The following is a 26978-nucleotide window of genomic DNA, read 5'->3' on the forward strand; positions in this document are numbered from 1 at the left end:
TGACTTGTTGTGACGCAGTGCGTCAACCTCAGCAACCCGGTAGGGTATTGACTGCACAACCCAGACGGTCTAGACAGTTTCGGGTTGACGCTGTACTTCCTCGCGCACCCATGGTTGTTGACAGTTCACAGACTGTGCAGCAGTTCCATGATATTGCGTCCGGCTCCGTCACGCATCCACCAGTGCGACCGGATTCAGCGAGTCAGACGTTGCCCACTCCGTTGCCGTTTCCTCATCAGTTTCGGATGAGGAACCCTCTGATGAGGACGTTGCTGAACAAGACGATCAGCCCCCAGCCCTGCTATCCATCCAGAAGATGCTGAAGAAGGAACGCTGCTCAGTCAGGCTGTGGATGAGTCTGGTAGGGACACTTTCATCCGTGGATCAATTTGTGTCACTAGGAAGACTACACCTCCGTCCTCTTCTATACCATCTAGCTTTTCACTGGAAAAAGGACAAGACGCTAGAAGCGGTCTCGATCCCGGTTTCCGGAAAGATAAAGTCTTGTCTGACTTGGTGAAAGGACTATATCAACCTTAGAGAGGGTCTTCCCCTAACTGTTCAGACTCCCAACCACGTTCTCTTCTCGGACGCATCGGACGTAGGCTGGGGTGCGAAATTAGACGGTCGGGAATGTTCGGGATTATGGAACTCGAGTCAAAGGACAATGCATTTCAACTGCAAGGAGCTTCTGGCAGTACGTCTGACCTGGAAAGCTTCAGGTCTCTCCTTCAAGGCAAAGTGGTGGAGGTGAACTCGGACAACACCACGGCTTTGGCGTACATCTCCAAGCAAGGAGGGACCTACTCTCTGACGTTGTACGAGATCGCAAGGGACCTCCTCACCTGGTCAAAAGGTCTAGACATATCACTAGTAACGAGGTTCATCCAAGGCAACTTGAATATCATGGCAGATTGTCTCAGTCGGAAGGGACAAATAATTCCAACAGAATGGACCCTCTACAAGGATGTATGCAAGAGACTTTGGGCCACCTGGGGCCAGCCAACCATAGATCTCTTCGCAACCTCGATGACCAAGAGGCTCCCAATATTTTGCTCACCAATCCCGGACCCAGCAGCAGTTCATATAGATGCCTTTCTACTAGATTGGTCACATCTAGATCTATATGCATTCCCTCCGTTCAAGATTGTCAACAAGGTACTGCAGAAGTTCGCCTCTCACGAAGGGACAAGGTTGACGCTAGTTGCTTCCCTCTGGCCCGCGAGAGAATGGTTCACCGAGGTACTTCGATGGCTAGTAGACGTTCCCAGAACACTTCCCCTAAGGGTGGACCTTCTACGTCAGCCACGCGTAAAGAAGGTACACCAAGGCCTCCACGCTCTTCGTCTGACTGCCTTCAGACTATCGAAAGACTCTCGAGAGCTAGAGGCTTTTCGAAGGAGGCAGCCAGAGCGATTGCTAGAGCAAGGAGAACATCCACCCTTAGAGTCTACCAATCGAAGTGGGAAATCTTCCGAAACTGGTGCAAGTCAGTATCCGTATCCTCGACCAGTACCCCTGTAACTCAAATAGCTGACTTCCTCTTATATCTGAGGAAAGAACGATCTCTTTCAGCTCCCACTATCAAGGGTTACAGAAGCATGTTGGCATCAGTCTTCCGTCACAGAGGCTTAGATCTTTCCAACAATAAAGATCTACAGGACCTCCTTAAGTCTTTTGAGACCACGAAGGAGCGTCGTTTGGTTACACCTGGTTGGAATTTAGACGTGGTACTAAGATTCCTTATGTCAGACAGGTTCGAAACGCTACAATCAGCCTCCCTGATAGATCTCACCTTAAGATTCTTTTCCTGGTATGCTTAGCCACAGCTAAAAGAGTCAGTGAGATTCATACCTTCAGCAAGAACATCGGATTCTCATCCGAAACGGCTACATGTTCTACAACTTGGTTTTCTAGCCAAAAACGAGCTGCCTTCTCGGCCTTGGCCAATATCGTTCGATATTCCAAACTTATCGTATGGTTGGAAATGAACTAGAAAGAGTCTTATGTCCTGTAAGAGCTCTTAAGTTCTATTTAAAACGAACTAAACCTTTACGAGGCCCGTCTGAAGCTTTATGGTGTTCAGTTAAGAAACCATCTTTGCCTATGTCAAAGAATGCTTTATCCTATTTTATCAGACTGTTAATACGAGAAGCTCATTCCCATCTGAATGAGGAAGACCAAGCTTTGCTGAAGGTAAGGACACACGAAGTAGAGCTGTCGCAACTTCCGTGGCCTTTAAACAAAATAGATCTCTGAAAAGTATAATCGACGCAACCTATTGGAAAAGCAAGTCAGTGTTCGCGTCTTTTTATCTTAAGAATGTCCAGTCTCTTTACGAGAACTGCTACACTCTGGGACCATTCGTAGCAACGAGTGCAGTAGTGGGTGAGGGCTCAACCACTACAATTCCCTAATTCCATAACCTTTTTAATCTTTCTCTTGAAATGTTTTATTATTGTTTTTGGGTTGTCCGGAAGGCTAAGAAGCCTTTCGCATCCTACTTGATTTGGCGGGTGGTCAAAGTCATTTCTTGAGAAGCGCCTAGATTAGAGGTTTTGATGAGGTCCTGTTGTATGGGTTGCAACCCTTGATACTTCAGATCCTAGGGGTCGCTCAACATCCTAAGAGGATCGCGAGGCTCCGTAAGGAAGACGTACTTAAAAAGGCGGAGTAATTGTTCAAGTCGACTTCCTTACCAGGTACTTATTTATTTTATGTTTGTTATTTTGAATAACTGCTAAAATGAAATACAAAATACTTAGCTCATAATAATGTAAACAAGTAATGCTGGTCTCTACCCACCCCCCTGGGTGTGAATCAGCTTATATAATCACCGGCTAAGTTTAATATTGAAAAATGTTATTTTTATTAATAAAATAAATTTTTGAATATACTTACCCGGTGATTATATATTAAAGGACCCTCCCTTCCTCCCCAATAGAGACCCAGTGGACCGAGGAGAAAATTGGTTCTGTGTTTACATTGAGTACTGAGTACCTGCTCGACAGATGGCGCTGTTGATGTACACCCCCTACCTGCATAGCGATCGCTGGCGTATTTTGAACGTAGAGTTTTTTCTGTCGGGCAGCAGAGCTGCAGCTTATATAATCACCGGGTAAGTATATTCAAAAATTTATTTTATTAATAAAAATAACATATTAGCCAAACTACTGTACAATCCTATAGGAAAAGCAGGATGCTACTTAGCCATAGGGCTCCAACAGAGAGAGTATTCCAGTGAAGAAATGAAATAAGGAAATAAATAAACTATGTGGGAAGTAGAGAATAAAGAATATAAAATGTTATAAAGTTGAGATAGATTTTTCATATATGAACTACAAAAAGCTATTTCTGTCAACTTGTTCAACATAAAAACCTCATGTTTGAATTCTGAAAGTCCACAAATTCAATCACCAGAGTAGGGAAATCATTCCACAATCTGGTCACAGCTGGAATAAAACTTCTAGAATAAGGTGGAGTCCTTGGGCTTAGAGCATCCTGCTTTTCCATTTAGGGTTGTAGCTTAGCTAGTAATAGTGAAAATGGTTATAATAATACTGCTTTGAGCCTTTTGATGAAGGAAAAACTTTTAGAATTAAATGCATACCTAGTACTATGCACAGGATGATACAGTCTGGGAAGATCTGAATGTAAAAGATGGAGAGAATTATGAAAACTCTCCTGCAATGTGCTCAAAGAAGTAACTGAATAACAGTGCCAAAGATTGATATCCAGATCAGGATTAAGGAATTTAATAGACTTAAGGAAAGAGTAAAGGTATATTTGCAATTCAAAATCACAGCTATGAATTTAAATGAGTTGCCTGTAGTTAAATTTCATCTCCTCTGTTATAGTAAGCAGCTTCCTGTGGTACTTGTTCCTACTGGAAGAAACCTTAGAATGTGCATTTATAATCTTCCGGGATAACAAGGTCTTAAGTATTTTGCAGTACTAGAAGAGAATTTGGGCTTTTGTGGCTACATTGTTGAAGATTTCGTCTCGAATAACTTGCTGTAGGCAAACCTGCTGGAACACTTTGGTGCATACCCTTCACAGCTAGAGAAATTATTTGTTGGGGAGTCTCTTGCATATCTTTAGCTCTTCCTTTCATTTCTTGTAGGACTTTTAGATTTTCTATTTGGATCACATCTGGGCCATGTGTATGTTCATTCACTTTACAAACAACTTCAATGTCTTTCACTTTTATTCTGGTTTTACACCGTGATTTAGAGTGCTGTACATCACACTCATATGATAGTACTTTGTTGGCTAATTCCTTTTGTTTAACATAAACATAGCTTTCAAAAACTATTTTCATTCCAAATTTCTTAGAACTCACGAATTCCATAGAGATTTAGTGATGAAACCCACTCTTTGATTTGTCTTTACTAACTGAACTACTGTACAGTACTAAGGTTAGAAAATACATTATAAAATAGCCTGCTAATGTAATTACGGCAATTGTTTTATAAAATTATCAAGAATTTTCTTAGTAATTCATTACCAGATAAAGGTCTTCAAAGGTCGTTATTTAACAGGTGGTTTGGTCTTTTAGTTAATTAGGTAATTTTTTCTTGCTTGAAATTGGTGTGAGAATTTTTCAATATTAATCTTACCCGATGATCATGTAGCTGTCAACTCCGTTGCCCGACAGAAATCTACGGTCGGGATACGCCAGCGATCGCTATACAGGTGGGGGTGTACTCACCAGCGCCATCTGTGGTCAGGTACTCCAGTACTTCTTGTCAACAAGACCTCAATTTTTCCTCTGTCGTGCCACCGGCAAGACCTACATGGATACGCTGTTGATTTTGGAGTCTTTTGTTCACGATTTGGTGAAGTATTTGCTCTGAAATTTAGCCTTCGCTGTACAGGAAGCTTTAGCCTTAGCTTAGCAAGCTTTTGGTATTAATTTGATTCATTGGTTAACGATCTTTGCTTACTTTGGAATTCCCCCTTTGACTACTTCTAAAATTCAAGATGTCTGACCATTCCCAAGTTCCTAAATACAGGCGATGTAGTGTTAGGACTTGTAATAGGCGTCTTCCGAAGGCCTCTGTTGATCCTCACACCGTATGTTCCAATTGTAGGGGAAAATCCTGTCAATTGGAAGATCGATGTGGGGAATGTGCTGGGCTTTCGGAATTCGATTTTAATGAATTCCTCAGATATACTCGTAGGTTAGAGAAGGAGAGAGATAGGAGGAGTTCTTCTCGCTCTTTGGATATTTCCTCTCCCCATGCCCCTCAACCTTTTCCTTCCCCTGTGGTGGTGACCCCCGAACCTGCTACGAGTGCGCAGCCTGCAATGGCTGATATGTTGCGTGCCATTCAGGCTCTCGGTGATAAGGTGGAGTCGTTGGTTAGTGACCGCAATCAGCTCTTGGCAGATGTCAGAGAGCTGAAAGCGAAGAGTGCAGTGGGAAGTGTTAGTGCTAGTGCTGTGCATAGTGTCAGTGTCAGTGTTGCGCATGAGGATACATCTGTGCGTGCCAGTCGTCCTCCCAGTCCGGGACCTCTTGCAAGCTCCCAAGCCCAGGGGAGAAGCAATGTCGAAGGACCAAAGGGTTCGGCAGGCCTTGATCGGCGCACAGATGTATCCTCAGTGGTTGCGGACGTATCTGCTAAGGATCGTCCCTTCCACTCCCAGACGAATGAGCCCTTACATTCCTCGTCTGTGGAAGAGGTTTCCAGGAGGAAACGGTGGACAAAGGTCTCACGACCGCTCAAACGTAAGGTCCCTTCCGAGCTAGTCCAACGGCCCAGGTGTAGCCACTGGGTAAGTTCGGACTCGCCGCAGTCATCTGATGACTGCACACCTCCCAAGAGAGGTAGAGTGGTCCCTCAACAGGCCTCTGCTCCAACCACAGTAGACCCTAAGTGGTCCATGCTGCAGACTATGCAGTCTCAGCTTGCGGCTTTTATGCAGGAGTATCAGGCAGAGAAGGTTAACACCCCTCCTCCTGTGAGAGCTCCTCCACCGTTGCGCAGTCCTCACTGCCAGACGCATGTTCGTGCTGCACCTTCTGCTTACATGCGTGAGCTGCCGCATCGGGAGTTGCCGGGTTCCAGCACTATGCGGCATTCTCCTCAGCCCATGCAGCATGCTCTGCAGACCTTACAGCATGCTCCGCATACCATGCAGCATGAGCCGCATTCCATGCAGCATGAGCCTCATTCCATGCAGCATGAGCCTCATCCCATGCAGCATGAGCCGCATGCCATGCAGCATGAGCCGCATACCATGCAGCATGAGCCGCATGCCATGCAGCATGAGCCGCATGCCATGCAGCATGAGCCGCATGCCTTACAGCATGCTCTGCATACCACACCGCATGCTCCTCAGCCCACCGCAGACCCTCCCTCACACCGGCCCTCTGCTTTTGTTGTTGCCAGCTCACAGTCTGTCCAGCAGAGGCATGATGATGGATCCGCAGGTACGCATGCTCCCGTCCTGCAGGATTCAGCCGTTCAGCTTGCTGCTCTGCCTTTGCCTCTTACAACTCAACTGTCGGGTGAGGAGGTTTCTGAGGATGAAGCTGCTCATCTAGATGATCCTCATTCTGATGTTGAAGGACACAAGTCTTCGCCACCCTCCTTAGACTTCCGCAAAGTCCTTGCTTTGTTCAGAGAGTTGTACCCTGAACACTTTGTGTCTGCAACCCCTCGTTCTCCTCCCTCCGAGTTTGCTCTGGGCATGCAGTCTACTGCGCCTGCCTTCACCAAGCTTGTTCTCGCCAGATCATCAAGGAGAGCTTTGAGGGTTGTGGGGGATTGGTTGCGGTCCGGGAAGCGGCTGGGAGGGACCTCTTTTGTGTTTCCTCCTCCCAAGCTGGCTTCTAAGTCGGGCGTCTGGTGTGCCACGGGAGAGGGGCCTGGCTTGGGGGTTCCTGCCTCTGCCCGGGCCGACTTCTCAGGTCTGGTTGGCTCTCCCCGCAGGTTGGCTGTGAGACGTTCGAAGATCTGCTGGTCCTCTTCAGATCTTGATCACATGTTAAAGGGAGTCTTTCGTGCCTTCGAGATATTCAACTTCCTCGATTGGTGTCTGGGAGCCTTAAGCAGGAAGACTTCCCCTTCTGACAAGGACTCAGCCATGCTGATCATGTCCAGCATGGACAAGGCAATACGGGATGGGTCTGGCGAGCTTGTGGCTTCTTATGTATCAGGGGTCCTCAAGAAAAGAGAACATCTGTGCTCCTTCTTATCTGCTGGTATCACCCCTTGCCAGAGGTCAGAGTTGCTGTTTGCTCCTCTTTCCAAGTGTCTGTTTCCGGAGGAGTTAATTAAGGGGATGGCTGCCTCTCTTCTCCAGAAGGATACGCATGACCTCATGGCTTCTTCTGCACGTAAGGCTAAGACCTTACCTTCCGTGACTAAACCTTACCGCCCCCTAGCAGTTGATACACCTGCTTCCAGGTTCATCCCGCCCTTTCGTGGCAGAACCTCCAGCAGAGGAGGTACCCGTGCAGACAGTCACCGTGGCAAGTCCAAGAAGGGTTCCAAGTCCACAAGAGGCAAGTTTTGACTGCCTTCCTCTCCAGACAGCTGTAGGAGCCAGACTCAAGACCTTCTGGCAAGCTTGGGAGAGCAGAGGTGCAGACGCTCAGTCTGTGAAGTGGCTGAGGGAGGGATACAGAATTCCATTCTGCCGCAATCCCCCTCTAGCTACATCTCCCATCAACCTCTCTCCCAACTACAAGGAGAAGGACAAGAGGCTAGCGTTGCAACAAGAGGTGTCGCTCTTGCTACAAAAGGAGGCAGTGGTCATAGTCCGGGACCATCAATCCCCGGGCTTTTACAACCGTCTCTTCCTGGTAGCCAAGAAGACAGGAGGTTGGAGACCGGTGCTGGATGTCAGTGCGCTCAATGCTTATGTCACCAAGCAGACGTTCACGATGGAGACGACGAAGTCGGTCCTAGCAGCGGTCAGGCAGGAGGACTGGATGGTCTCGTTAGACCTGAAAGACGCATACTTTCACGTCCCCATCCATCCAGACTCCCAACCTTTCCTGAGATTCGTCTATGGAAAGGTTGTGTACCAGTTCCAAGCCCTGTGCTTTGGCCTAAGCACGGCACCTCTTGTGTTTACGCGACTGATGAGGAATATTGCGAAATTCCTTCACTTGGCAGACATCAGAGCCTCCCTCTATTTAGACGACTGGCTTTTAAGAGCTCCCACAAGTCGTCGCTGTCTGGAGAATCTCAGATGGACTATGGATCTGACCAAGGAACTGGGCCTCCTGGTCAATTTAGAGAAGTCCCAGCTCGTCCCATCCCAGACCATTGTTTACCTGGGTATGGAGATTCAGAGTCGAGCTTTTCGGGCTTTTCCGTCGGCCCCAAGGATCAACCAAGCCCTAGAGTGCATCCTGAGCATGCTGAGAAGGAACCGATGCTCAGTAAGGCAGTGGATGAGTCTAACAGGGACACTTTCATCGCTGGCCCTGTTCATCGAGTTAGGGAGACTCCACCTCCGCCCCCTTCAGTATCATCTGGCTGCTCACTGGATCAAGGACATGACGCTAGAGACGGTCTCAATTCCTGTTTCCGAAGAGATGAGGTCTACTCTAACGTGGTGGAAGAACAGCATTCTTCTCAAGGAAGGTCTTTCGTTAGCTGTTCAGACCCCCGACCACCGTCTCTTCTCGGACGCATCTGACTCGGGCTGGGGTGCGACATTGGACGGACAGGAATGCTCGGGAACATGGAATCAGGAGCAAAGGACACTTCACATCAATTGCAAGGAGTTGTTGGCGGTTCATCTGGCCTTAATGAACTTCAAGTCCCTCCAGCTAAACAAGGTGGTGGAGGTGAACTCCGACAACACCACAGCCTTGGCTTACATCTCCAAGCAGGGGGGGACTCATTCGAGGAAGTTGTTCGAGATCGCAAGGGACCTCCTCATTTGGTCAAAAGATCGAAGGCTCACGCTGGTAACGAGGTTCATTCAGGGCGATATGAATGTCATGGCAGATCGCCTCAGCCGGAAGGGTCAGGTCATCCCCACAGAGTGGACCCTTCACAAGAATGTTTGCAGCAGACTTTGGTCCCTGTGGGGTCAGCCAACCATAGATCTGTTCGCTACCTCGATGACCAAGAGGCTCCCATTGTATTGTTCTCCGATCCCAGACCCGGCAGCAGTTCACGTGGATGCCTTTCTGCTGGATTGGTCCCATCTCGACCTGTATGCATTCCCGCCGTTCAAGATTGTCAACAGGGTACTTCAGAAATTCGCCTCTCACAAAGGGACACGGCTGACGTTGGTTGCTCCCCTCTGGCCCGCGAGAGAATGGTTCACAGAGGTACTGCAATGGCTGGTCGACGTTCCCAGGACTCTCCCTCTAAGAGTGGACCTTCTGCGTCAACCTCACGTAAAGAAGGTACACCCAAGCCTCCACGCTCTTCGTCTGACTGCCTTCAGACTATCGAAAGACTCTCAAGAGCTAGAGGCTTTTCGAAGGAGGCAGCCAGAGCGATTGCTAGAGCTAGGAGGACATCCACTCTCAGAGTCTATCAATCTAAATGGGAAGTCTTCCGAAGCTGGTGCAAGGCCAATGCAGTTTCCTCAACCAGTACCACTGTAACCCAGATTGCTGACTTCCTGTTACATCTAAGGAACGTTAGATCCCTATCAGCTCCTACGATCAAGGGTTACAGAAGTATGTTGGCAGCGGTTTTCCGCCACAGAGGCTTGGATCTTTCCTCCAACAAAGATCTGCAGGACCTCCTTAAGTCTTTTGAGACCTCTAAGGAACGTCGGTTGTCCACTCCAGGCTGGAATCTAGACGTGGTCCTAAGGTTCCTGATGTCATCTAGATTTGAACCGCTCCAATCAGCCTCTTTCAAGGACCTCACATTAAAAACTCTTTTCCTCGTATGCCTAGCTACAGCTAAGAGAGTAAGTGAGATCCACGCCTTCAGCAGGAACATAGGTTTCACATCAGAAACGGCTACATGTTCCTTGCAGCTCGGTTTTTTGGCTAAAAACGAGCTTCCTTCACGTCCTTGGCCTAAATCGTTCGAGATCCCTAGCCTATCCAACTTGGTGGGTAACGAGCTGGAGAGAGTACTTTGCCCAGTCAGAGCTCTTAGGTACTATCTGAAAAGGTCAAAACCCTTACGAGGACAATCAGAAGCCTTATGGTGTGCTGTTAAGAAGCCTTCGCTACCAATGTCTAAGAACGCAGTTTCTTACTACATCAGGCTTTTGATTAGAGAAGCTCATTCTCATATGAAGGAAGAAGACCTTGCTTTACTGAAGGTAAGGACACATGAAGTGAGAGCTGTGGCTACTTCAGTGGCCTTCAAACAGAACCGTTCTCTGCAGAGTGTTATGGATGCAACCTATTGGAGAAGCAAGTCAGTGTTCGCATCATTCTATCTCAAAGATGTCCAGTCTCTTTACGAGAACTGCTACACCCTGGGACCATTCGTAGCAGCGAGTGCAGTAGTAGGTGAGGGCTCAGCCACTACATTCCCATAATCCCATAACCTTTTTAACCTTTCTCTTGATTGCTTTTATTGTTGTTTTTGGGTTGTACGGTCGGCTAAGAAGCCTTCCGCATCCTGGTTGATTTGGCGGGTGGTCAAATTCTTTCTTGAGAAGCGCCTAGGTTAGAGGTTGTGATGAGGTCCTTTAGTATGGGTTGCAGCCCTTTATACTTCAGCACCTAAGAGTCGTTCAGCATCCTAAGAGGACCGCTACGCTCAGTAAGGAAGACGTACTTATTAAAGGCAGAGTAATGGTTCAAGTCGACTTCCTTACCAGGTACTTATTTATTTTATATTGTTATTTTGAATAACTAATAAAAATGAAATACGGGATACTTAGCTTCTTTGTTAACATGTATACTGGTCTCCACCCACCACCCTGGGTGTGAATCAGCTACATGATCATCGGGTAAGATTAATATTGAAAAATGTTATTTTCATTAGTAAAATAAATTTTTGAATATACTTACCCGATGATCATGATTTAAAGGACCCGCCCTTCCTCCCCATAGAGAACCAGTGGACCGAGGAGAAAATTGAGGTCTTGTTGACAAGAAGTACTGGAGTACCTGACCACAGATGGCGCTGGTGAGTACACCCCCACCTGTATAGCGATCGCTGGCGTATCCCGACCGTAGATTTCTGTCGGGCAACGGAGTTGACAGCTACATGATCATCGGGTAAGTATATTCAAAAATTTAATTTACTAATGAAAATAACATATTTTATTAATTTATTTTTTCTTTTGGGGGATTTCTTCCTCCGGGGCTATAGCCAGGGGATTTTTTTCCTTCCAATATATACATACATACATACATTACACTCCAACTTTAAGCATTAATTTTGTTATGAATTATTTGTCTATAGTATTGATACATTTTTATATGCAGGCAGCTTTGTGGATCATGCAGAATTGCTCTGTCAAGTACAACACATTTTTGAAGTACAGTAGTAGTAGTTGAGTACATCTAAGGAGACACTGACAACTCTTTTTAGTACACTATACCATACCTATTAATGTTATTATAAGTATTATTGAGGATCTCCAAGTTTGTGTTTATGGAACATGAAGATAATTTTGATTAACTCTATTTTTGGAATTAAAATGATTTTAATTGTCATATTTTGTTAACTATTGGTACATACAGGCAGTGTTCAAACATTTTTTTTTTATTTCAGTAAGGTAGAGAATGCATTTTATAGCAGCAGAATACGATTAAATGAGCAAAAGGTCCTGAAGAAAAGCAAACAGGTTAGTACACTTTATTATACATTTTTGGTACCTCATCAAGAGTTTTTTTATCAATGAAACACATGCTATATTATATTTCTTCACACTAATTATAATATATTTAGTTTCATGATACTAATGGGTCTTACAGTAGCATAAATGAATTATGTATAACTTTTAAAGCTAGTTTACAGGATTTTGATTTCAATTTTAGCCAAGAAAAAGTTAAATAATGTCTGTTTGTTGGCTTTTCGGTTTGTTTGTAGGATTACACAAAAATTGTTTGTGGATTTTTCAAAATACATTTTAAAAGGAGACCCATTGGACTAGTAATAATGGATTATAATTTAGGATAAAAAGGAATGTAACTTTTAGGAATAAGAATAATTTTTGGATTGGAATACCTAGTTTTGTTTTGAATATTTCAGAATGAAGAGACAAACTTTATGCCCTATATCTGTAAATTTTTGTCACCAAATTTAATGTTTACTTATGCAATGAAACTCTTTCTGAAGGTTATGTCTCCTCTTAATATGTAAATTGTTCCAATGTGGATACAAACTTCAGAGGCAATTATAGGGATTTACTCCTTTTTTGTTACAAGCAGAAAAGAAAAAGTGCCTAGCTGGCAATGATATATAGTTACCAGTCATCGCTCCATGATGTAGGCAGCATAGTCTGGCCTTTGCAAGGCTGTTCATTCTCCTTCTGGTTGCCATCCTAGACAGTTCTCCCAAGCTACGATCCCCACTCCATGCTGGATTACTTAGTGCCCCTTCTTTTTTTCAGCGTGCCTTGTGAATATGAGTGGTGTTTCAGTAATAAGTAGACTTGTCCCGGCTCTGAAGGGCAGCCATATGGAACTTTCATGAGATGGGTCAAGGTAGGTCCACACCCTTTTTGTCCGAACTGCCGTGGTAAGCAGTATTCCTTTGATTCACCACGTGATTTCTATGGGAAATGGCCGCCTGCTCGGTGGGAAAAGTATCATGCATCCCTCAAGAAGAAGGCTGAGAGAGATAGATCTCTTTCCACTTCTTACTCTCTCAAGGACAAGAAATAAAAGCCTCTTCTTGTGACACACGATTTATCTCACTCAAATCCTTCTTTACCAGTTCCCTCTAACTCTGGTATGACGGCCGTGATAGTAACTTTTTTTGAAACATGTTTTGATGCTTCATTGCCCATTGGGCATAATGAATATAATTTTATTCCTAATACTGACCGTTTGGCTTCAGCCCTAGTACAACCTGAACATGAGCCTGTACAGGTATCTTTAATTCCAGTTTATATTGATCTTAATAGATGGCCGTCTCCTCCCATGAGCATGCTCAGTGGCGGACAAACTTTTCTTTCAGAGTTCCAGAACCAAGACTTCACACATTTAGAAGATTCTCCAGTCAAAGTGGTGAAAATACAGTATCTCCTCACTCACAGCCGAGAACACCTTCTCATGTGGTGAAGGACAACGTGTTTTTCTTCTCGTACAGACGCTGCCCTCTTGTAAAGTGCATGTAATTCCCCAGCTTGTTTACTTAACGAGTCCGGTTTACCTCGTACACCAAGAGGCACATGATTTTTCTCTACAGAAAGATCCACTTGGCTCACCCTTGAAAACTTCTTTTTCAGATTCTAATTTGCAGATCTGGGAGATTTGCTCGAATGAGAATCCAGTTATGCATTCTCAACAAACCTTTCATAAGCAAAATTTATAAGCATGTCTACCAGTTTTCCAGCTCCACGTGTTTCAGCTGGATATGTAAACGTTCACTCATGGGTACGCGCAGATGTCTCAGAACGTGCCGTCATTCTACTCATGTTCGTGCAGGTGTGCAAACTGAACACACTGCCATCTCAATGCACCCTCGCTTGGATGCATGACTTGATCGTGCTGGGGCCCAAGTTCGTAATCGTGCCGATACAGCCCATGACCGTGCTTCTTCTTTTTCATCTATAGTTGGAAATCAAGCAGCATCTAGTTCACGAGGCCCAACTAGTTCAGACTTGAATCCTTCATCTAGACGAAATGAATCGGTGAAATTTACTGTTCCTAGGTCTGCACAGACTATACTGTAATTAATCTTACTTTACCTAAACCCCATTCTGCTGAGAGAGTAGCTGAGTCAAACTTTTCAAGTTTTCAGAGAAATGAAAGGAAAAGGCAGTAGAGCCCTTAACCCCCTTCTTCGAGTGGCATCAACTACAATACCTAAAGATCAACCTTCAGAAAGGAAACAGAGACCTGACTCTCCACCCTATTATTCTGTTTCCAGGACCAAGCATTCTAGGAGTTCACCAAATATACTTTATTCCTAACAGGTATCAAGCTCGGACAGAGAGTCCCCTGCTCCTTAATCCCGCTTCTACATGGACAGAGAATAGTATTTGAGGAGCGAGCAAGGTTCCAACCATTCTATTTCAATTATGCCATCTCAATGTTCTGATTACAGACATGAATGCTAGGACGTGGCTGGGAGGGTGAAAGCTTCTGATATTATTCCCAAACAGGAAACAAGCCTTGTAACTCCGAAGCAGGAGCCTACACTTACAACTTCTTCCATGATTGTTATTAATGACTCACCTGATCCTATCCCTGAGGCTGCAACCAGCACTGCTGATGTTACCCCTCTTGAGGTTCTAACCTCCAGATCAGAGAAGTCTCATTTTCTCACAATAATTAGTGTCAAACAATGACTAGATGGTTTGGGAGTCCCACCGCTCCCCCAAGTTACTAGCTAGTGTAGCTTTATTGTTGTGATTTTTCCGCAATCCTACAGCTCAAAACACAGGTTTGATGTGTCCTTGTCAAACCAGGCTTGTCACACACTCAACCTGTTTAACAAACAGGTCTTGGCTATTTAAAATTCCTTGCAATTCAGAAGATTGTCGAAGTTACCTCCTTTGGTACTATCTCATCAAAGGATATTCGATGTCTACACAGAGGTGCATCCTTGCCCTTAACCCATCGACCGCAATGTTGCAACTCATGTTCTTGGTGGACCTAGCGACAAGCTAGCTAACCTCCCCTCCACCTTTTTGACATCTGAGATGCAAAATATAGAGATACTGTAGCTGCCATGTCAGCTGTTCATGCCTGTTCCTGGCTAGATCACTAGTCAGGAGCAGTGTCTCAATTTGCTATTTCAGTAAACATGAAAGATCCTGATGTAGTAAAACAATCCAAAGACTTATCCAGATCTGATGTAAGCCCTTAGGAGTTCTTGTTGCACCAGACAATTTCCCTATGGGGAAACTGTATCTTGAAAGGCAGAGATGCAGTTTTGACCAAATGCTGTAAACTACCAGCCACCTATTGAGATACTGCCGCTAGAGAGTTATTGGGTCCTTTTACTGACCAGACAGGATTACATTGGATCCTTCTCTCTGGTTACGGCTCATTTTCCCTTTGTCTACACATACTGTGCACCAAATAGTCTGACGTATTCTTTGCATTTGCTCCTCTGTCCTCATACACCTGCCAACACTGAGTTTACCAAACAATTCTTCTTCTCTCAAAGGGTTCACTGCTTTCCTCTTGGTAAGGGTAGAAGAGACTCTTCAGCTATGGAAAGCAGCTCTTCTAGGAGAAGGACACTCCAAAATCAAACTATTGTTCTCTAGTCTTGGGTAGTGCCATAGCCTCTGTACCATGGTCGTCTGCTGTCTTGGGGTAGAGTTTTCTTGCTTGAGGGTACACGCGGTTACACTTATCTATCTTTTGTTCCAACACGAATACTTACCTCGAACTACTTTCTTAGGAGTTACCTGTAATCTCCTCTCTACCGACCAGAGTTTTGTGTAGGGTACCCTCAATCCCGTTTTCTATGGAGGCCTACCCCGGCATTAAAGAATGTGCCCCGAGGGTAGGCTTAGCGCTAGGTCGATGTCCGCTTGGGTCGAAATCGTCAGTAAGTTCTCTGGTCGCGACGTGTCACCACGTCGCTCTCGTTCTCTATCGATCCTTTGTGTGCGTTGTGTGTGTCCCACGTGTTTCCCGCGTGGTAACTTGTGTTCCTGTGTACTGATCCCTGGTGTTCCTGTGTGTTCACCTTCCACCCTTGTGCTTCCCCAGTGTATTCCTTGATTCCCTGCGTTCCTGTGTCTTGCGTTTGTGCATTATGGAGCAAATCCGCCGTTGTCCTGAGCCTAGAGCCGGTAAATCGTGTGGAGCGTTCCTCTCCAAACCTGAAGTGTACCCTCACTCCCTTTACTCCTCCTGTAGGGGAAAGGTTTGTTCGTCATCGGATACGTGCCCCGAGTGTGTAGGTTGGAGTGATATCCAGTGGGTACGTTACGGAACGAAGAAGAGAAAATTGACGAAACGTTCACCCAGGAAGGCTAGTGTTACTTCGCCGCTACCGTCACCCAGTGAACGGTCTGACGGGGCCTCTGTTTCGCCGTCCCCTACCCAGAGTAGGGGCCGAGGTAAGTCTGTCGTGGGGAAAGAACCGAGCGATCTCCTCCAAGAATCTAGTGAATGTGCAGTGGGGGTTGCGGGTCCTTCTCGGGCTAGTGAAGAGCCCAGCAGTGCGTCTGGAGACTCGGCCCTTGTGCTCGGGGGGCACGTGTCCTCCGATGACCCCTTGTGGGGTAGTAACGTTGTGTCTGTGTCTTCGCCCCCTTCGTGGGCCTGTGTTTCAGGGTCTTCGGCAGGCGGCGACAACCAGGGTAAGTTAGGTTCTGCAGGGAGTGATACCTTCAGTTGGAAACTTCCTAAGACACCAGGCAGGTCCCCTTTGCGAATGGAAGAGGGCCTGGATCCCTGGTTTCCTGGCGTTGGGCGTCAAATCTCATTCCCAACCCCACTCACGGAAGTTCCCGAAGAATTCCTTCAACCTTCTACCTCGGGCACTCAACGAGTCATGAAGTCCCCCGCGGTCCCCGCTCCTGCCCGCCGTGGTAAGTGCAGTGTCGTTGGGCTCTTCAGAGGAGTATTACTCGTCGGGGGAAGACGCCAGGAGGAAACATCGCCGTCGGAGGGAGCGGTCCAGGAGCAGGCGTTCCCGCTCTCCAAGACTAAAATACAGGAGTAGGTCACCGGATGGCGATTGGGTCTTCGTACCCCGTGAGGCAGAGGTACGTTATCCAAGGAGTTCTCGCCAAGGAGACCTCCCTCCAAGCACGGTTTTGACCCTTGCAGGCAAGTTCGCGAGAAGGACTTTACAGGCAGGCATAAGACCGCGAAGCCTCCGGTTCACCCCGCCGAGCGGGGGGAACCGCGCTTCCTTTCGGGCAGCCTGGCCGAACCAGCCCAGCTGGTGCGGCCCTCGGGTCGGAAGGAACGGTTCCCGCTGTCGGGTCAGCCCACGGGAACCGCGTCCTCGTCCCCCAGAGACCTTGAGCGGACGCTAGTCCTCGCTGGGTCGACGATGCCTGCGCTAACCCCTGCCCCTGGTGCGGAAGCCTCCACCGAAGAAGTCCAGTACCTCGGTAGGGCAGCGCCCCTGGCATCAAGAACAAGGCGTCCGGTGGGTGTGCCCGGTGTCCCGGCTCCCCGGGCTCAAGCCGAGGCCTCGGCTGACGGTAGGGAGGGTTCCCCAACGGAGGACTCGGCCTATAGAAGGGTGATTGGCCTTATCAGGAGGCATCATAAAATTGAAGAACCTGCAGCTACCGACGAGGACTACTGGAGGTCCAGCCTTATACGGTTAATGCAGGCCCCTACCCAGCCTAAGACCTCTCTAGCCCGGGATCTTGTCCTAGGGCAAGAATACGTAGACAAAGTGGTGGCTAGTAATGCCGAGGCCCCCAAAACTCAGAGTTCTTCAAAATTACTCCAGGGGCTCAAGACTCAGGGCAAGGTATATGTACCGGAAGGGCGTCGACTAGGCCCCTGCAAAGTAGAACCTTCCCTTGACATCCTGGGTCAGGGCGTCTCGGAGGATAGAGCCTCTTCAGGCCCAGGTTGTTTTTCTCCATCGGAGGCCGCCATGATGGAAGAAATGTCGAGGGACCTGGTGCACGTCTCCTCTTGGCTGGACTGGTGGGCTTCCACCTTAGTAGGGGTACAAGCCTCGTTTGACCCCACGGACCCGGAACAGCAGAACCTCCTGAGGGAACTTATTACCTCCGGGGGCAAGACCCTAAAGTTCCTAACGTACCAGTCTCTCGCCTTGACAGCGAATTGGGTACTCCGCAAGAGAGACACCATCCTGGCTAAGGTGTCCCGAAAGGTCCCAGACAGGGAAGCGCGGGCCATGAGGAGCCTGCCCTTGTGGGGGGACTCCTTGTTCCCCTTAAAAGAATTAGAGACCATTATGGAGAAGGTGTCGAAGAGGAAGGATTTAAGCACCCCCAGGCCTACGCCTACAAGGAGACCGCCCTACAAGAGGTCCGTCTCAGACAGTGCCGCGACGGCTCAGGCCTCCCCCAGCATGACGAGGAGAGAAGCTCCTTCTTCCTCCCGGTCCTCAGCACCTCAGCCCCCCCGTAGGGGGGCTCCAGCATCTTCAGCCTCCTTTAGGACAGGTTATTCTGCCTCTAGGAGAGGCCGTTCAGGCCGCTCCTCCAGAAAGAGATAGAGTGAGGGGCCCCCTATCCCCGCCCAAGCCTCGGGTTGGGGGATGCCTCAGACTATTTTGGCAAGCATGGAAGGCTCACGGAGTGGAGCCCTGGACAGTGTCCGTACTGAAGGAGGGCTACAGGTTACCGTTCTTAGCAGAACCACCCCCTCTAATCCCGGCCAGCCGGGCGGAGTGGCTGGTCCCCAAGGACCCGTTGAAGAAGACCGCCCTTCAAAAGGAAGTGTCCTCCATGTTGGAGAAGGGCGCCATGGAAGGAATTCTACACCCAGGCCCGGGTTTCTACAGTCGCCTGTTCCTGGTAGAAAAGGCGACGGGGGGGTGGAGGCCGGTTATAGATCTGTCGGCTCTCAACAAGTTCATAAAGAAGACAGACTTCAAAATGGACACTCCGAAGTCAGTCCTACTGTCCTTGAGGGAGAAAGATTACATGATGACCATAGACCTCAAGGACGCCTACTTCCAAATTCCGGTCCACCCCTCGAGTCGAAAGTTTCTCCGGGTGAAATGGGGTTCCCAGATCCTGCAATTCAAGACCCTTTGCTTCGGATTGTCAACAGCGCCCCAGGTGTTCACGAGAGTCTTCACGACTGTCTCAGTGTGGGCTCACAAACGAGGCATTCGCCTCATCCGATACCTGGACGACTGGTTGCTTCTTTCCTCCTCGAAGGACCTCTTGGAGGAACAAGGGATGAAACTCCTCCAGTTTTGCAAGGATCTGGGCATCGTGATCAACCCGGAAAAATCAAACCTATCCCCATCCACCAGAATGACCTACTTGGGAATGACTCTAGATACCATTCTGGGAAAAGCCTTCCCTTCAGAAGACAGAATAAACAATCTCATGGAAATCATTCGCCCGTTCCTATCGGGGCACCCCAGGAGAGCAAAGGACTGGCAAAGACTGATAGGGCACCTGGTGTCGGAGAAACTGGTTCCCCAGGGGAGAATCAGGCTCAGAGCCGTGCAATGGAACCTGAAGAACCTCTGGTGCCAACTGGACTCGCAACAAGTACTAATCCCAGCTCTACCAAACACGAGGCCCTCCCTGGAATGGTGGCATTGCCGGTCGAACTCACTCAAGGGGATGCCCTTCGCGAACGACCCCCCCCCGAGTTACTACTGTTCACAGACGCCTCCAACCAGGGATGGGGAGCCCATCTCCTCGACGAGACAGCGCGAGGAACCTGGATAGACGGAGAAAAGGAACTCCACATCAATGTTCTAGAGTTGAAGGCAGTCCAGAAGGCTTGCCTACACTTCGCAGATCTTCTAAGGGGAAACACCGTGGCGTTGATGTGCGACAACGCCACGGTAGTAGCATACATAAAGAAGCAAGGAGGTTTGAAGTCAAGGGAGTTGTGCGATCTCACCATAAAGATTCTAGATTGGGCAGAAGAGAACCAAGTTGTGTTGTTAGCAAGGTTCATTCCCGGGAAGAAAAACGTGCTGGCCGACGGTCTCAGCAGGGTGGGCCAAATAGTAGGGACAGAGTGGTCCCTCCTCCCAGAAGTAGCCAAGCTCATCATCCAACGTTGGGGTTCCCCGGTGATGGACCTCTTTGCAACCAAACTGAATGCCCAACTCCCCATATATTGTTCTCCTGTACCAGATCCGAAGGCAGCCTTGGAGGACGCCTTTCAGCACAGGTGGGACAACCTAGACGTGTACGCTTTTCCCCCCTTCACGTTGATAAGGCAAGTGCTCAACAGAGTAAGCACAGCCCGAAACTTAAAGATGACTTTGGTAGCGCCCTGGTGGCCGGAGAGAGAGTGGTTCGCAGACCTAAAAGACCTGGCGAGTCAACCTCCGTGGCCTCTACCCGACAGGTCAGACCTACATCAACCACATTTTCTCAGACTTCACGACAACCCACAGTCCCTACGTCTTCACGCCTGGAGACTATCGAGCGACTCCTGAAGAAGGAAGGGTATTCTTCAGCCACTGCTAAGAGAATGTCGCTATACCTGAGAAGGTCTTCAGCTGCGGTCTACCAAGCTAAGTGGGCCTCCTTCACGAAGTGGTGCGCTGCGAGGCACATAAAGCCCCTCAATGCCTCTGTCCCGGACATAGCGGATTTTCTGGTATATCTCAGAGACAAAATGGGAATGTCAATCCCAGCCATAAAAGGGGTACGGGCCGCCTTAGGCCAAGTCTTCCTCCTGAAGGGCATCTTGTCAAGAGCTTTGAGCAGTCCTGTCCCCCACAAGCAAGTAGGGTGCCCCAGTGGGACTTAGCTAAGGTCCTGAAGATGTTGAGTGGCCCCCCCTTTAAACCTTTGAAAGATATCGTGGACAGGGATCTCACTCTCAAGGCAGTCTTCTTGCTGGCCTTGGCGTCCACTAAGAGAGTAGGTGAGATCCATGGGCTGTCGTATGACGTTTCTCATTCGAAGGGGTGGAAAGAAGTATCTTTCAAGTTCGTTCCTTCTTTTGTGGCGAAGACCCAGAACCCAGCGGTCTGGGATCCCAAATTCAAAGGTTTCTCCATACCAGCCATCCCTAAGACGGGTAATACTGAGGATTTAAAATTATGCCCTGTCCGTGCCATTAGAAAATACCTTGAAAGAACGGCTCATCTCCGGCCAGGCATCAAGAGCCTCTTCGTCTCCACGGGTGTTACTAAGAAACAAGTATCCAAGAACACCATTTCCTTCTGGTTGAGACAAGTTATTGCCAGGGCCTACAAGGAAGGTCTGGCCGTGCCAGGCGCCCCCAGACCTAATGACATCAGAGGTCTGAGCATGTCCTTAGCCTTTGAGAAAAACATGGCAGTGGGTCAGATCCTTCGGGCAGGTACTTGGTCTAACCAGTCGACCTTTACTGCCCATTACCTCAAGGACTACTCGAGGAAGTCCTTAGACGGGTTCTCCATTGGAACAGTCATCTCCGCCCTCCAAGTGGTTTAACGGTAAAAGCCCCAGGCTCAATCGCGGATAGCAACCGGGAGACACAGGTGCGTTTCCTTTCATCCTACCCAGTTGTTCCCTATCCTCATCGGAGATTACCAACTTGTACCATTGGATAACACGTTCTTCACAACTACGTTACTGGATGCAACATCAGAAGAAGTTTTTCAAAGGGTGAGTACTTAGACACTAACGTGAGCTCTTTGTGTAGTTACCCTCTCGTCCGTTTTCTAGTATGTACCGTTATACCTAGGCCTCTTGGCCTCCGCTTACTGGGTCTGTAGGTCAGAATAGCACTCCCGCCTCCTAAAGTGTAAGTCTCCTAAGAAAGTAGTTCGAGGTAAATATTAGTGTTGGAACAAATCAAAAATTTTAAGTAATTTTTATTTTTCCTAACATACTTACCGAGAACTACTTTCGGGTAATGGCCCTCCCTTCCTTCCCCGAGTGCCTCTCTTCCTTTGCAAGTATTGTGCTACATCAATAGAACTTACTGACGATTTCGACCCAAGCGGACATCGACCTAGCACTAAGCCTACCCTCGGGGCACATTCTTTAATGCCGGGGTAGGCCTCCATAGAAAACGGGATTGAGGGTACCCTACACAAAACTCTGGTCGGTAGAGAGGAGATTACAGGTAACTCCTAAGAAAGTAGTTCTCGGTAAGTATGTTAGGAAAAATAAAAATTACTTAAAATTTTTGATATTTCTCTTCCTCCTGCTTTTTAAAAGTTTTTATAGTTTATATATGAAAGGTTTATTTCAATGTTATTAATGGTCTTAAGATATTTTATTTCAAGTGTTTGTTACTTCTCTCGTTGTTTATTTATTTCTTTATTTCCTTTCCTCACTGGGCTATTTTCCCTGTTGGAGCCCTTGGGCTTATAGAATCCTGTTATTCCATCTAGGATTGTAGCTTAGCAAATAATGATGATAATAATAATAATGAACAGTTGTTGCCCACCTCAAATGCTGTGGACCACCGACTCTTTTTCCACACTCGGAATTAGCTGCAGTAATAGAGAAGTCAGAAGGCTAACCAGTGTTCCTTTATGAGAAGTGCAAGGGCTCCAAGGATACCTGGTTCCCAACAGCCTCAAAAGCTTTCTCTCCAAGCAGGAACAGCGCTGACCCCTGCCGCATGTAGACAACAATCAGCCACCAAGGAGACAGGCTCAGACCCATAATTTTCATCGAGGTCAATTCTCTGGATGAAGGGGCAGATGCTGCCATGGCTCCCACTAGGGAGGGCAGATCCCCCAAGTTACAACTACCTTCACAGCCCACTACTTTGAGGACTGTACCCATAGATTGCTTGATAACTTTTCTAAGGGACCTATTGTTGCTGCACAACAAATAATCTAGACCAAAATTTCCTACGAGACAACTAACCTATTGTCACATTGTCAGTTCTTCACATAAAGGGTGTGATGGTGATAGTGAAATGCATGCCTTTCTTTACTTCCTTCATTATCCTTTCCTCAACTGGGAGTAACTTCACTGAAGGAAAGTTTATGCAGGTAAGAATAATCAAGATAATTTTGTTTGCAGCAAAATGTTTATAGGACAAACTTTTTTTTATATTTCAGAAACTGCTTATACTGGAGTACTTACTCTTGTCAGGTCATTGACTTGTGATCTGAGGCGGATATATCGACCTTGCCTCTTTACAAGCCGGTTTTGAATGTTACGTATATACAGTATACTGTATTCATTTTACGGTCTATCGTTAATTAAAAACTAAATAGACACCCGTCTGCAGCAAAGACTTCCTCTCACCTAAGAAAGACTCCTCATATAAATTACTCAGAATTTTGTATCCATGTAGGAACAAGTTACAAATTTTTAAAACAATTTGTATTTTTCCTAGCTATACAAACCTGAGTCATTTATCCAAGTGTCCTGCCTCATCCACCTCTCAAGTCTTGACCATATGGAAAGTGAACAACCTTGCAGAGGCGTAACAGGGCTGCCTACAGCCTGGAGGTAATGACTGGTAACCATGTACGGTTGCCAGCTAGGCACTTTTTCTTTTAGAAAGTACCTTTGATTAATAATAGTGGTACTGCTAGATAGCAAGTACAGTATCACTCTTTATCCATACCATTGCTGTTATTGTTTCATTTTGCATTATCACATTTTCATCAAGGGTTTGGTTTGAAAGTGTTATAAATTGCAGCATAATAATTGACTCCCTTGGCTGCCTGTAAAGTTACCTGTTACTGTTGTCTCTAATTTGATACATGTATTGCAAATGCACTTGAAAATTTCAAGCCAGAAATGAATTCAGTATTTGCTGTTAGTTTTTTAACAATACCTGATCCTCTCCTTTTAAGCATAAAACCTCAGAATCAGGGCTATGTATCAATATTATTCATATTAATTTCTGATAAAGATGGAGTCTCCTCCCTTTCCGTTTCCCATCCAGTTGTTTTGCCTACAATAATTTTCAAAAACTTTCCTTTTCCATTCCATACTGCCATTCTTATAGATATTTCTAAATCTCACCTCTGATTCTTTTATTAAGATCAAGTCATCTGCATTTAGCAGGTATTAGTTGTCTCAATTACTGCACACACACACAGAAAAAAAAAAAAAAAAAAAAAAGGAGAGATAAGAATTCTCATACAAGTTTCAACCTCCAATGGGTCTATATCAGCATTTGCTTTTATGGAATTAGTCATGAAATTAGTTCAGTTTCTCCAGTCTTGCAAGAACTATTGCCAGGTTTTTTTTCTATGAAAGTGTATTGATTTATAGTGATTTGGTTTGGAATCTATTCCTTTCAATGTTCTAGTATTTTTCTGTATAAGAAGCTGTTGATTATAAAACTTATTTACTTAATCAGTGTGTTGCATATTCTTCATTGGTTGCATATTCAGTTATGAGAAACAGTTATTCGTAGATGTGTACAGTTTTGTACTGTGTAAGGAAGGCTAATGGTAAATTTTGTATTTACAGCTTGAAGAAGGTGATGAAGTAGACCTTATCAAAGGAATATCAAAGGACAATCCAGAGATGATCAATGTTGCTCGTTTAATTCTCGTTAGGGTGGGTGACTATGATGATGAAACAGACAAACAAGCTGTATTGCTTCGAAGATATCCAAATTTACTTATAAGAAAATATGTTGATTTTAAGAATAGTGAAGAATAAACATATGGAGGCAAACCATCATTGTTCATTTGTGATATATCTATCATTATTCAGTAATTTTAGAACCTACAGAATGGTTAGAAAACATTCAGCTATCAGAGCTTGTGATGTATGATTTTTTTTTATGATTTGTCAGTTTTATGTAAAGAAATCCATTTACTGAATAATTTTTATTCAGGTTTGGCAGCCTTGCATCAGAAATCTTGGTGTTTTGTTACTCAGGTCAAGGTAGTTTGTTGTTGTCATTTTTTTATTTATATATAGCAGCTATTGGTATTTTACTTTTGGAGAGTGTGATGTCTTTTTTAGTTTTGGTGAATTTGTACATATTGATATTGAAATAAATATTACTTTTCTCCTTCCTTTAATTGAAAGTAATCCTTGTGATCATATTTTAAAAGTGTTCAAACGAGACTGGAGGAACAATTTGTTAAAAAAACAGGTTAAAGTAGTACACCATATATGTAAGATTGCAGGAATTTATTACTGAATTACTGAATATGTACAGAACTGGCTGTTTATTGTAAAAATTAGTCCTATTTATTAGAAAGAAATAAATTTTCAGCTGAGTTTGGTTGGTATTGCTAGTGTGCCGCAGCCCACCCTCCTTCCCGTTATCCATCACAAGTGAAGCTTCATATGCTGAATCCCCTACTGCCACTACCTCAATGGGCACCAAGGTGACCAGAGAAAGCAGCAGGGCCTATCCGAACTGCATCACGATCGCTCGCCTTTTATTCCTATTTCTCGCACGCTCTTTTTCCCTCTCTCACATCTATCCTCCTGTCACCTAGAGCTTTCTTTACTCTATCCATCCACCCAAACCTTAGCCTTCCTCTTATACGTCTCCCATCAACTCTTGCATTCATCACCTTCTTCAGCAGATGGCCATTTTCCATTCTCACTACATGGCCAAATCACCTCAACACATTCATATCCATTCTAGTCACTAATTCATTTCTTACACCCGTTCTCATCCTTGCTACTTCATTTCTAATCCTCTCTAAATGAGATACACCAGTCATACTCCTCAGACACTTCATCTTGAACACATTCAAATTCTGTTTCTCCATCACTTTCATTCCCCACAACTTTGATCCATACATCACAGTCAGTACAATCACTTTCACATACAAAATTCTTTACATTCATTCCTAACCCTTTATTCTTTACCACTCCCTTCACTGCCCCCAACACTTTGCATCCTTCATTCATTAGTTGACATACATCTGCTTCCACTCTATCATTTACAGCAACAAACAATGCCAAGTCTGGTTTCTGTTATTATCATTTGAATAATAATACAGTAGTAATAAAGGCTTACAGATCCTTTAATCCCTGGTTCTCATTTCTATATATAATCTCAGTACAGTATTCAAAATCAGGAGTCAGATTTATAATCCATTGTTGTCACTTGTGTCAGAATTCGATATCACTTCTATGAGTTACTGTCAAGTTTTAGTATCTTTCTTGTGTTAGACACAACCCAAAACATAATTTTCAATATTAAACTTACCCGATAATCATGTAGCTGTCAACTCCGTTGCCCGACAGAATTCTATGGAGGGATACGCCAGCTATCACAATACTAGAAGGGGGTGTACTTACCAGCGCCACCTGTGGCCAGGTACTCAATCATTTGTTGTTGACACCTCCTCAATTATTCCTCTGTCGTGCTTCCGGCTAGACGTTCTGGGATACGCTCATGGTCTTCGAGTTTATTCATGGATATTTGGTGAAGTATTCTCTTAGATTAACGGCTGTCGCATACTGGAATCCTTTTTATATTAGCTAGTTAGCTTTTATATAAACTCTGATTAACGGTTAATGAATTTTTGCTTGTTTTTGGATCACCCTTTGACTTACTCTTTGAAACAAGATGTCTGACGTTTCGCAAGCTCCCTCCCATAGACGATGTAGGTCTTGCAATAGGCGTATTCCGAAGGTCTCGGTAGATCCTCACACCGCTTGTTCTGACTGTAGGGACAGGCCCTGTCTATTAGAAAATCGGTGTGAGGAGTGCGCCGGACTTTCGGAATTGGAATTTGTACGTCTTTTAAAATATTCATCCAAGTTAGAGAGAACTAGAGTTAGGAGAAGTTCTTCTCACTCTTCTATGTTTTCCTCACCTCATGATCCCCTACCTTTTCCTACCCCTGTAGTGGCTACCCCCGAACCTACTGTGTGCCCTCCGCCTGATATGTCAACTGTTTTGCGTGCTATTCAGGCTTTAGGAGATAAAGTAGAATCAGTGGTAAGTGACCATAAGTCTCTGATGGCCGAGGTTAAAGAACTGAAGGTCAAGAGTGCAGTGGGTGAAAATAGTGCCAGTGCTGTGACGAGTGCTAGTGTCTGTGCAGTGCCAAGTGCTAGTGGTGCCAGTGTGGTGCGTGAGGATTTTTTCTGTGCGAGCCAGTCGTCCTCCCAGTCCGGGACCTCTTGCAAGCTCCCATGCCCAGGGGAGAAGCAATGTCGAAGGGCTTAAGGGTTCGACAGGCCTTGTTAGGCGCACAGAATTATCCTCGGTGGTTGCGGGCGTGTCTTCCTTAGACCGTCACTCCCACCTGCAGACGATTGAGCCCGTCTTCTCGTCCGCTGATCTTCATGCAGGGAAGAAACGTTGGTCTCAGGTCTCGAGACCGCTTAAACGTAGAGTTCAGTCAGCGAGT

At 46.0% G+C, this 26978-nt stretch overlaps 1 protein-coding gene across 2 annotated transcripts in view; it reads left to right on the forward strand.

Annotated features, from left to right (window-relative positions):
• Positions 1-25598, forward strand: part of LOC137653160 (mitochondrial transcription rescue factor 1) — a 43717-nt gene extending 18119 nt beyond the window's left edge. Inside the window, exons 3-4 of one of the 2 annotated variants that reach the window (XM_068386536.1) lie at positions 11673-11745; positions 24875-25598. In XM_068386536.1, coding sequence (XP_068242637.1) covers positions 11673-11745; positions 24875-24940 — 139 coding nt within the window. In that variant the 3' untranslated portion in view covers positions 24941-25598. Of the gene's footprint in view, positions 1-11672; positions 11746-24114; positions 24666-24874 lie in introns of those variants that run through there. The other variant, XM_068386535.1, reaches the window with a different exon arrangement.
• Positions 25599-26978: the final 1380 nt, after the last annotated feature.

This window comes from Palaemon carinicauda, chromosome 14 (assembly GCF_036898095.1).
Source record: "Palaemon carinicauda isolate YSFRI2023 chromosome 14, ASM3689809v2, whole genome shotgun sequence".
Classification (NCBI taxonomy): Eukaryota; Metazoa; Arthropoda; class Malacostraca; order Decapoda; family Palaemonidae; genus Palaemon; species Palaemon carinicauda.